This window comes from Pseudorca crassidens, chromosome 13, assembly GCF_039906515.1.
Source record: "Pseudorca crassidens isolate mPseCra1 chromosome 13, mPseCra1.hap1, whole genome shotgun sequence".
Classification (NCBI taxonomy): Eukaryota; Metazoa; Chordata; class Mammalia; order Artiodactyla; family Delphinidae; genus Pseudorca; species Pseudorca crassidens.
Genome location: NC_090308.1, coordinates 75790778 through 75803292, shown reverse-complemented (window position 1 = coordinate 75803292; position 12515 = coordinate 75790778). Strand labels below are relative to the sequence as shown.

The following is a 12515-nucleotide window of genomic DNA, read 5'->3' as shown; positions in this document are numbered from 1 at the left end:
CTGAACTTGATTGCCAGGGTGCCTGTCACTTCTTGCTGTTCTTCTGACAAGGTCTGAACTTGTCTACTATTACCGTCTTTCTAAACACACTTCGTTGGAGTTATCCCTCCTGCCGACCAGTGTTATCCAACACTAGGTCTCTCCTCTGGAAACCTGCTAAGCTCTAGTTTGTAGATTTCTCCTTAGTGGCGCCTCTGAGGAGAAGATTTCCAGAATTCTGCCCACAGACCTATGCACTGTCTTTAGAGCAAAAGCCCTACTATAATGAAGGCCTACCTGTAACGTTACCTTAAAGGACTGGGATGTACCTGCGTCAGGCATATGTGCATATCTCTAGTCAACAATAGTGCTTGATCTAGGCATTCTTGGCCATACCGTGTTCCTCCTGTCACCCTTTTTCCCTTCTTTTTTTTTTTTTTTTTGCGGTACGCGGGCCTCTCACTGTTGTGGCCTCTCCCGTCGCGGAGCACAGGCTCCGGACGCGCAGGCTCAGCGGCCATGGCTCACGGGCCCAGCCGCTCCATGGCATGTGGGATCCTCCCGGACCGGGGCACAAACCCGTGTCCCCTGCATCAGCAGGCGGACTCTCAACCACTGCGCCACCAGGGAAGCCCCCTTCTTTTTTTTTTAACTGGGGTGTACTCTTAGTCAGGAGATAGGCACCCTCTGAGAGTCTCTTATCACTGCAGTCACAAAGAGATGATGTTCCCTGAGAGCTAAAGCCAAAGGCACAGATCCTGTTATTTCTTTACCCAACCTGTTCCTTCTTTGGCACTTCCTCCTTGAGAGAAGAAATAGGGTAGAGGAGATGTAAGCGCTTCATAGAGCTGCAGGTGAGATGAAAAAAAAAAGACATCTCCATACTTCCATTTTGTTATCTTCTTTTCTTGGAGTTGAAAATAGCTGACATTTATCGGGCATTTCTATGTGCCAAGCACTGTTACAAGTACCTATGTATATTAACTCATCTATTTTTCAAAACAAGCCTATGAAATTTTAACTCTTCTTATCCCCCTTTTACAAGTGAGAAAACTGAGGTGAAGAGAAGTGTGGTAACTTCCCAATGGTCACATAGGGAGTACTTTGCAGAGTCAAGTTTTGAACAGGCGTCTGGCTTCAGAGTCTGAACTCTTAGTGACCAGATTATCTCACCTCTCAGAGGTGGGGATAGTCGTAGTAATAGTTCTAAGTATCTTAGTAGTAGCTATAGCAGCAGCAGAGGGATAGGCAAGTTATACCCCAAGTTATGGGAGCCTCCTGAGAGGTTATGTGATGGACGTTTTAGAGAATATAGAGATGATTACAGAATCCATAGTATTGTATATCCCAAATATTCATGAAAATGCTACACAGCAGTACCACTTTGATGATATAATTCTGTTACAAATTTCATTTCCTATCTTTAATGGCTGAAGTTAATATTTTTGAAGCAAAAAGGGAACCAAAGATGGTGTATGTAATTTTTTTTTTTTGCTTCCCACCCACAATTCTTAGGTTTATTGATTTATCTTATATACTATAGGAAGAATGTATTGATAATTTGGTTGTTTCTTGCACATGTTTAAGAAAAATATATATTAAGGGAAGTTATATATAAAATACATATTCAAAAAGTGATTTGATTCTAAAATGAAATTAAGATAATTCTGTTTATATTAGCATGAAAATAACAAAATACTTAGGAATAAATTATCAAGAGAAGTACAAGATATCCTTGCTAAAAACTACCAGACATTGTTGAAAGAAATCAAAGAGAAAACTATTTCATGTTCAGGGATTATATTATTAAGATGGTAATATTCCCCAAATTGATCTAGAGATTCCACACAATCCCTATTAAAATCCCAGCCACATTTTTTTTTTGCAGAAATTGACAAGCTGACACTAAAGTTCACATGGAAATAAAACGGACCCAGAGGGCTTCCCTGGTGGCGCAGTGGTTGAGAGTCCGCCTGCCGATGCAGGGGACACGGGTTTGTGCCCCGGTCCGGGAAGATCCCACATGTCGCGAAGCAGCTGGGCCCGTGAGCCATGGCCACTGATGCGCGTCCGGAGCCTGTGCTCCGCAGCGGGAGAGGCCTCAACAGTGAGAGGCCCGCGTACCGCAAAAAAAAAAAAAAAAAAAAAAAAGGACCCAGAATAACCAAAATAATCTTCAAAAAGGAGAACAAAGTTGGAAGATTCACATGTCCTAAATACAAATCTATGGCAAAGAGTAAGGGTTAAGGATACGTATATATATTAATGTAATAGAATTGAGGATCTGTCAGTAAGCCCTTAAATTTGTAGACAGTTGATTTCAGCAAGGGTACTAAAGCAATTCAGTGTGGTAAAAATAGTTTTTTCAATAAATGGTCCTGGAAGAACTGGATATCCACATGCAAGTGGACCATATACCAAAACTAACTCAAAATGGATCATAGGTTAAAGAACTAAAACTGTGAATTCTGAGGAGCAAACATAGGAGTAATTATTTCTGACCTAGGGCTAGGCATTTGTTTCTTAGATGTGAAACGCAGAGATGCCAAAAGAAAAAAAATAAATAAACTTTTGTGCTATTAGTGATAACAGGAAAATAGACAGACATCCCACAGAATGGGAGAAAATTTTTGCAAGTCATATGTCTGATATGGGACCTATATCCAGACTATATAAGGAACTCTTAAAACTCAATAATAAAAAAAGATAAATAAACCAATAAAAATAGGCAAATGAGTTGAGTAGATATTTCTGCAAAGGAAATATACAGATGGCCAATAAACAACATGAAAAGATGCTCAGAAGCATTAGTCCTTAAGGGAAGTACAAACCAAAAGCACAATGAGATACTATTTCGCATCCAGTAGGATCGCTAAAATAAAAAAGATAGCAGGTGTTGATGAGGATGTAACAAGGATGTGGAGAAACTCATCATTCTACATTGCTGGTGGGAATACAAAATGGTGTAGTCACTTTGAAAAACAGTTTGGCATTTCCTCAAAAAGTTAAATATAGAGTTATCATGTTACTGAGCAGTTCCACTCCTAGGTATGTGTTCAAGAGAGTTGAAACATGTATCTATCTAAAAACATGTACATGAATGTTCATAGCAGCAATATTCCTAATAGCCAAAAAGTGGAAAGAACACAAATGTCCATCAGTTGATGGGTGGATAAACAAAAATGGTATATTCATAAATACAGTGGACTATTATTTGGCCATTAAAAAGAATGGCATACTGATGCATGCTACAGAATTTATGAACTTCGAAAAAATATTCTAAATGGCACAAGCCAGACACGAACACCACATGTAGTATCATTCTATTACATGAAATGTCCAGATAGGTAAATCTATAGAGACAGAGTAGAGACAGAATGTAGATTAGTGGTTGCCAGGGGCTGTTGGGGGAGGGTGGCAAATGGAGAGCTGTTGTCCAAAAAAAAAAAAGATCAAATTGCAAAAGTCATTGTTGGCTGATGAGAGGTGGGCAATATAATCTCTAAGACCTTCAAAGGCAGCTTAGCTTCTGCTTTCCAGATGAATGAAGGTAAGAAATAGTGAACCATCAGTTCCTTTGATTTAGGCTTTTCTTCCTGTGCTTCCCCCCTAAATTTGCCTCCAAGAGCATCTTCAGCTGTATTACACAAGTGTCGATATGTTGTATTTTCACGCAGTAGGATTCAGGTGGTCAGCAATTAGTGGAGTGAGGGTACACAGGGAGTGGGGGCTCATAGAGGAAACCCTCCAGGTCACAGGAAAGCCACAGAGGAAGGGTCAGCTTGGCAGGAACCTTCTGGGCTGCAGACGAGCCACCCTGATGCCTGCAGCAGGCATCCAGGGCAGGAGGACTTCAGGCTGCTGGTTTCTGTGGAGAGAGGGTTATGGGAGGATTATCGCCAGGCTCGGGTGAGCTTGCAAGGTCTTCAGGGGACCTGATGTTCTGGATGGGCAGCTGGGGCTGAGCTCCACCAGATGTCCTCCCATCCACGCCGCCGGCCCGCTGTGCAGCAGCCAGAAACAGCAGGAAACCTTCTTTCTCCTGCAGTTAATCCTTTCTCAGTATCCTCTGCTGAGAAACCTGCTGTGTTGCTCATGTAAAGGAGAGATATTTAAAAGAATGCTGTCTGTTGTCGCTGATCATATATTGAAGGGTGAATTTGGAGCTGAGAGGCGATAAATTGACCATTGGCTCATGCCCTTATTTCTTATGCTATAATTGTCACATATATTAATCCACATCCAAGACAATATTGTATATATTTTTACTTGTATTTTGAAGAAATTAAGGGGAAAATAAACTTTTACATTTACCCAAATAGTTACCATTTTTGATGCCCTTCGTTTCTTCATGAAGATTCAAATTTTCCACTAGTATCATTTCTACTAAGCATAAAAATAATTTATCTTAGCATTTCTTATACTGTGGCTCTGTTGGTTACCTATTTTCTTACTTTTACTTTTTATCTGAAAAGATCTATTTTACCTTTATTCTTGAAGGATTTTTTGCTGGATATAGAATACTAGGTTGACATTTCTTTTTTTCCCAGCAATTTAAAGATAATAATCTAGTCTTTTCAAACCACCCTAGTTTCTGATGGGAAGTCCACAGTTATTTGTATTGTGTGCCCTGTAAGGTGTCATTTTTCTCTGATGGCTCTCAACTTTGTCTCTTTATCCACAGTTTTAAGGGTTTGGCTCTGATATGCCTAGGCTTTATTTTCTCTTTTTATATTTATTGCTTGTGTTCAATGAGATTCTTTAATGTATGTCTTTGGCCAAATTCAGGGAGTTTTCAGCCATTATTTGTTCAAACATTTTCTGCCTTTGCTGACCCATTTCTCCTTCTGGATCCCAATTACACTTGATAGACCTGTGTATATTGTCCCATGCGCCCCTGAGATTCTGTTCATTCCTCAGGCTGCATAAATTCTACTGACCTGTATTCAAGTACATAGACTCTTTCCTCAGTCATCTTCATTCTGCTCCCGAGCTCATCTGCCTTGAGTTTTTATTTCACATGTTCTTGAATCTCTGCTTGGTTCTTTTTACTCTTTTCTCTTTCTCTACTGAACTTGTATCTTTGGGATCAGTGCTCACATTAAGCACAGTTCTGAAATTTGTCTTAAAATCTCTTCTTGTAAACCACACCACAGAATCAGGGTTGCTGCTGCTTCTGCCATGATCGAGGCAGCACAGAGATGGAAGTTTCCAAAGCTGCCAGTCCCAGATCGATAGCACTTCTGTCATCGTCAGGAATCTCCTGAATCAGGAACACTTCTGCCATCTGTTCCAGAATCCTGCTGCATCTTCTCGGAACCATATCATCATTCAAAAGGGATGCCCTGGGGCTTCCCTGCTGGCGCAGTGGTTGAGAATCTGCCTGCTAATGCAGGGGACACGGGTTCAAGCCCTGGTTTGGGAGGATCCCACATGCATGCCGCGGAGCAACTAGGCCCGTGAGCCACAACTACTGAGCCTGCGTGTCTGGAGCCTGTGCTCCGCAACAAGAGAGGCCGCGATAGTGAGAGGCCCGCGCACCACGATGAAGAGCGGCCCCCGCTTGCCACAACTAGAGAAAGCCCTCGCACAGAAACGAAGACCCAACACAGCAAAAAATAAATAAATTAATTAATAAACTCCAACCCCTAACATCTTCTTTAAAAAAAAAAAAGGGATGCCCTGCAACCTGCCTTTCACCTCAAGTAATTCTGACTATGTCTTACATAAGATCGACTTACTACAAACATTTACATTATATCCAGAACCCTCCCTAAAAGAGAGTTTTAGCCTCTTTAGCACTGGAAGCATGCTTGAAGAATATTTGAGTGGTGATCCCAGTCTACCTGCTGTGGACTGCTCCTCTAATTATTCAGTGTTCATATACTCCCTTTTTCCCATATTCAAACTTCCACCAAATCTCAGTAGCAACAGCAACGTGCTGTGAAAACATAATGCACCAGTGCTCTATAGAAACAAAAATCTATAGACCTCTTATCAAAAGGAAGGATTCAATCTCGATCTTTTCGTGTGACATAGTGTGATGTGATGATCATCCCTATGCTAGTTCAGTCACAATTCTAGTTTGATACTTTGTAATTCATGGACTAAATTATAAAATACACACACACATACCCACAAAGAAGGAATAAAGTAACCCATCATGGCCTTCGGTTCTGTAACTGGTTATAATTCCATAATTTGTATTGATTTTCTTCCTCCACTGCCAATTACATTCTCCCTTTGCCCTCAGCCAGAACCTCACTTAGTTGGCTTACCCAGAGTTTCATCCCTGAAGGATCTGACCTTTTGGTCATCTTGCCTCGTGAGGTTGCTGTAGTATCCTATTTATTTCTGCCACTTGGACGTGTCAGAAATAGAGGGCAACCCCTGGCTTCCAGATGTAATCTTCCCTGCTGACATGGCATTGTAAATGCCTGTTTTCCTCCACCGTAGAGGTCAATTGCACCAGCCAACACAGGAACTTCTTTTTGCCATTGGTACAGTGGCATAAAGAAATCCGTGTAGCCAGGTGGAAATCTCAGCTTCCAGTTCACGAAGCCATTGTTCGGTCCTTTGGTCGGAACCATTTTCACTTGGTTATGTAGACCTCTAAGACAAAATCCAATGCCACAAGGATGGGAATAACACTTTGCCAATAAATCATTAGATGTAATATTGAGAGTTCCCAGTCTGACTTTCATACCTTGGCTCCTGAACCTGTATATTCTGGATGTGGGAGAAAGAGCGCCGGATATCGGTCACTGGTTTAGAACATAAGTTTCCTATCACTCAGCCTTATAAGAAGTGGTATTCTAGTTGGAACTAACTGTTCAAGGAAAATTTACTTCTGTTTTCAGTTCCCGCTTGATCCCAATTTTGTATCTAGTACAACTACTTGATGATGGAGTACGGCTGTGTATACCTAACCTTAGGCGACACCCAGTTCAGATGAGCAGCTCTGGGCGTATAGTCACTTGGTGTCCCACTATCAGGCACTCATTCAGTCATTACTGGGACCAAATAGCATAAGCAAGGAGTTTTTCTTTTTTCTATAAAGGGTAATATTTACTTGTCAAGAAAGTTATGACATTCTTCCCAAACCCAAGTCCCCTCCCCCCCTTGTGATTGTCTCATTAGGGTCAGCTACAGGTATACTGATTAGCTCCAGGAATATTGGCTCTTACTGGTCATAAGGTCCATGCGGCAGAGCCTGTTGTTCCCCAACGTAGACCAGCTAGAGATCTTAATATGCTCCTCTGGGCCCTTCTCAAAGTTCACAGCCTTGTGGTTGCTCAATATATGCATCTGAGTAGAAAACCAAAGAAATATATGTTGCCTCAAATATCCAGAGACCCATCAAGCATTGTATCTGTTTATTAGTGATAGTAAGTACATCTGAAGCAACATGTTTTTCACTTTAGGGGTGTATTCCAACATGCCTAAGACCCAGAAACTGCCCAAGTGTGTCAGGCACCTGAATTCTGGGGTTCCCTCTCTGGAATGCATGTGATTTACCAGGGCCCTCAAAACCCCTGCCATATCAGCATGATGTCATCAGTACAGTGCACTGGCACGATATCCTGTGGAACGTTTCAATGTTCAGAATCCTATGAACTATTAAATAATGGCCTGGAGCCAGCAAGTTAACATAGCCTTAATAGGACAGGAAAAGTGCCCTGCCGTCTCCTAGGTGAATGCAAACCCCCAGATCAAGACCTGTCTAATATGCATCAGAGGCAGGGAGCTGCATCTGGAACAGTAATTAGCACTGTGTAATTACAAACACCACCCGATGAATTTTGTGATAATTCACTGTTATTCTCCAAGATCCTTCAGTGTCCTGAACAGGTCAGATAGGCAAATTTATTGGGCATGTGGTAGGAATTTCCACCCCTGAATATTTCAAGACTTCAGCGTGGCACTGAGCTCTGTGAATCTTCCAGGTGGATCTATAGATCCAAGCACATTTGGGAAGACTGAGTTTACAGCAATGACTCCCTAAACCAGTGGGTCACCAAGATAGCATCCCGCTGCTTCTACTAGGATTAAGAACCTGGAAACGCAGGAAGCCTCTGAACCAGCTGCAGGATAAGCCAGAACTGTGCCGCCTCTGCTACAGTCCGCGCCAGCAAAACGCATGCCCTGAGCCCGCTTCTCTTCTTCCGTAATGCACTGCTAAATCCGGTTCTCAAATGAATGCTCTGATTGGCAGAACTCAAACCTCATCCAAAATCCTAACTGCAGAGGAATCTGGGGAAATTTATTTCTAGCTCCTCTGTCCCTGAAATGCAGAAAGATGTGCTAGAGTAGAAAATGATGGCGTGGGTGTTGGCAGGTCCTTCCGTGGTTTCCGCTGCAGTTGCCGCATGCATAATGTGAGCCCAGGCCTCCATGTCAGCCTCTCTCAAAGTTCCACTGCATTTACAAAAGGGCAAGTGCCAATTAAAATGTAAGGAAGAAGAGAGGCCATTTTATAATAATATTCACAGAATTTTAAATCACCTTAATGGCTCTATACTTAGTCTGCTCTCGTTTGAACCTCAGTCAAACGGGGGAGACAGTCACAGTTCACAGCTGTATTGTGGAAAATCTCTTTGTGGTGAAATTTCCTTCTCAGCAATGTCCTCTAAAAGGACCGTATTAACTCTAGACAAATGGATTTTATTTCTAGTATTTAACTTCTTAAGGGTCAGTGAATTACACGTATAACCTTCAATGCTTTTACATTATTATCCTACATTATAACATTTAACACTTATTGGGCACTTGCTAGGGGCTTGACACTATGTTAATCAGTTTCGCTGTCTAACTTAATATGCACGACTCTATGTAGTGGGTGCTGTCTCAGACACTGTTTTGCAGATGTGTAAGCTGAGACATAAAAGGTTAAGTAAGTTGTTAGTACAAGTTAGTAAGCATGGAGTTGGGATTTGACTCAGGTGGTGTTGGACTCCAGGGTCTAGCCTACCCTGTCACATTTTCATTTCATCCCCATTCTGTAAAGTCCCTTTCAGTTTATGGTGAAATTTTTCTTCTTTTTAAGTTATCTCCTAAAGATTAAATATTGAGGAAAAAAGATAAACAATTAAAGCATCAGTGAAATACTCAACCGAAGTTTTTTAGGACTTAGGTAAAAGTACTGTTTTTTCAGGTACAAATTAAAATGTTGTAAAACATGTGACATCTAATAAGTCATACTGGAGAGTTACAAAAGATGGGAGTCTTCGCTAATTACATTGTTAGGAAATAACAATGATAAATAACTATGATTTTCTATGATAATAAGTTGATGTGGTTTTAGTTTTAAATTTGATAACTTGATTTCAAAAATTATTATTAACAGCTAGTTATACGTGTCCAGATTTATAATAGAAATTTCTTTTGAAGTCTATAATCCATTCACTTTCTTAGTGTCACTGATTAACTTTTAAAGTTAAAGTATATTATTAAAATGTCAGTTTGAGAAATATCTATATTAAGTATACATCGTAAAGGACACAGATGGCATTTCCTCGTTTCATATGGCATTAGTTATTTCAGCATTGTCATTTAAACATTTTACATATAAAAGCAGTGTCTCCTCAATCTGATTTTAAGCCCGTAGAGAACAATGGCAAGGCAGATGCTGTTTCTGTGTTTTGAATACTCCATGAAGCCTCCTTTGTCCCAGATATATTAAAGGAAAGATTTAATGAAATTCCAGTTATGAGTTATATGCAACTTAATGTGAATTATAATCAAATGGCCTTTCTCCTACTAACTATAGGGGATATAGTTTATTGTCTCCCACAATCCTTTGAAATTTATTTAATGACGAGATCTTTTGCTGCCTCTAGATAAAAATTCAGAGTCCCACATTTCTTTCTCCTCACTCTAAAACATTGTGACTTTAGACTATTTTTTTTATTTTTATTTTTTGCGATACGCGGGCCTCTCACTGTTGTGGCCTCTCCCGTTGCGGAGCACAGGCTCCGGACGCGCAGGCTCAGCGGCCATGGCTCACGGGCCCAGCCGCTCCGCGGCATGTGGGATCCTCCCGGACCGGGACACAAACCCGTGTCCCCTGCATCGGCAGGCGGACTCTCAACCACTGCGCCACCAGGGAAGCCCCGTTTTATCATCTTGATTCATTCTGTATGTACTCTATCTAAATGATATGATCTTTTGGTTCTTCAGCTAAAACTTCCATTTTAGCACCTTGTCATACATTTCAAAATATTAACTGCTATAAAGTTTCATTACTTCTATTATGATAATCTGTCTGTTTCACAGTTTTGCTTGAGACTGTCCCAGAATTATGTTGACACTTTTTGTACTCCCTGCAGCATGGAGCTCAATAGTAAATTTTAGAAAGTGCCCATTAAATATATTTTGAGCTAACTTGATAGAAAATAGAAATCTATTCATTTTGATCTTTAGTTTCAGGTGCAGCATTATGTCTCTCAGAGTCTGGTAACCCTGGGAAGTTGCAGCTTGTTGAGAAGATCTATAATATCTCTGCTTCTGTCAGAAGTAAACAGCTTCGCTGATGATCTGGGCACCATCAATCAGGTACATATAACTTGATACTGTAACTTTCATTTATAGTTAATGCAGCTGTAGACTTTTCTTTCCCTTTCTCCTCCCCTCTCTTTTTGCCAGGCTGATATTTTAGTCGTTACCTTATTTCTAACATACATGAATAGTGTTGCTGCCTGCTGAAATTACAGAAAGATACTTTCAGAAAATAGTTTTCAAAATAATGCCATTTTATCATCCTTACTGGTATATATGTGCCAAAGGTGTCACTAGTGATGGCAAAGGAATGGCCTTAAACCTCTCCAAGAAGGCAGTGTGTTCCTAAAGCAAAGCAGTGAGAGGAAAGTGAACAGGAGAGGATGATAAATGGAGAACAGCCTCTGACCAGTGGTTCTTATTCCTAATTGCTCATGACACTCATGTGGCTAATTTTAAATACTCTGTTGCCAATCCAATTAAATGGAGGTCTCTGGGGTTAAGACGCAGGTATTGGTATTGTTAAAGTTCTCCAGATGATTCCAGTGTGCAACCAAGGTTGGAAACAATGCTCTTTTATCTGTGCAAACTCTTATGTCACTGCTGACAAATGTGTCTAAGAAACAGAAGCCATTCCCATGTTCTAATGTTGACAGTGGCATATTATGTGTTCACTTTCTCAGCTCACTTAATATTATTCTTTCTGTGGTTAGAATTAAACACAAATAAAGGAAATCAGAGACAGAAATGTTTTGGTAAAGAGAAAAAATAATAACCAAGTTCTTACGTCTAAGTTCTCTATATTTAATAACATATTCCAAAATATTATATAATCTACTTGAATTCAATCAATGTCATGGTAAATCATCTAGTCAGCAGTTTTTCAAGTGACTGTTAAATGGTGAACCCTTGTAAGAGCTCTGTAGATGTATTTTTAAAAAGTAGTTGTTACTGATCTCAAGGAGCTAAAAATCCATTTGAGAAAGAAATAAGGCACATTTACTAGTGGAAAAAAACAGTGAAGTGTTAAAATGCATGTTGCCGCTTGTAGGAGCTCCAAGATCAAGGAAGTGATCAAGGTAGGTTGCAAGTCCCTGAAAAGATTTCATGAAAAAGGAACAGCTTGAAAAATGGATTTGAATTGAAAAGGAGAGAATACATAATGTTGAGGCGCTGGGTGTCAGTTTTAAAAAGTGTGCTCAGAATTCTGAGGAAACGAGGTAAGGTCATGGCATTAAAAATAGGAAGCAATATGGGAAATTAGTCTGATGGAATCAGATTTGTGTGGAAAATAACAAAACACAGAAAAGAAAATTTTATTTACATATTCTCACTTAATTTTTACCAAAATACATGAAGTAGTTATATTATTTACCTAGTTTATAGATAAAGAAGTCAAGCCTTAGAGCAGTCAAGCACCTTGACCAAGCTTGCAGAAAGAACATATGCTAAGAGCCATAATTCAGACCCAGGCATTCTGATTGTTAAGCCACTTTAGAATAAGAGTAACAATATAACACAACAACAAGAACTAGTTTTTGGCGGGTAATATGTGTTATGCTTTACCCGAATTGTCCCATTCAATCCTTTTAGTAACCCTTCAAGATATTAGTATCCTTGTTTAAAGACAAGGAAACTGTTCATCAGCATTCTTAACAATGGATAACAGAATTCACTCCAGCCAATTTAAGCAGAAAAGGATACATGAATAGCTATGGAATAGTTGAAGAAGAGACTAGGCCGTACTTTCATGAATGACCTCCGCAACTACCCAGCTGAATAGGAATAGGCTCCAAAGGAATTGCTGCCTTTGCTGTCATGACCGGGAAGCTGCCTGCTGACTCAAGGAGCTACTGCTACAGACACAGGGTCCATAAAACAGTCCTGCTACAAGGTACAACAGCCAGATATATGCCCTGTGTTGTCCTGTCTCACTGTGTGATTCAGTTTCAACTAATTCAGTTTTTGTCAGTGCGTTTATTTCTAAGCCAACAACATATTCAGAACCCTAGCATCAAGGAAGTACAGAAAATGTAGTT

The 12515-nt window shown here is 40.2% G+C and overlaps 1 protein-coding gene across 1 annotated transcript in view; it reads left to right on the top strand.

Annotated features, from left to right (window-relative positions):
* The window catches only part of MEI4 (meiotic double-stranded break formation protein 4), a 202866-nt gene that overhangs the window by 117235 nt on the left and 73116 nt on the right, over positions 1 to 12515 (top strand). The window contains exon 5 of the mRNA XM_067702735.1: positions 10402 to 10533. Within this exon, the coding sequence (XP_067558836.1) occupies positions 10402 to 10533 (132 nt within the window). The remainder of the gene's footprint in view (positions 1 to 10401; positions 10534 to 12515) is intronic.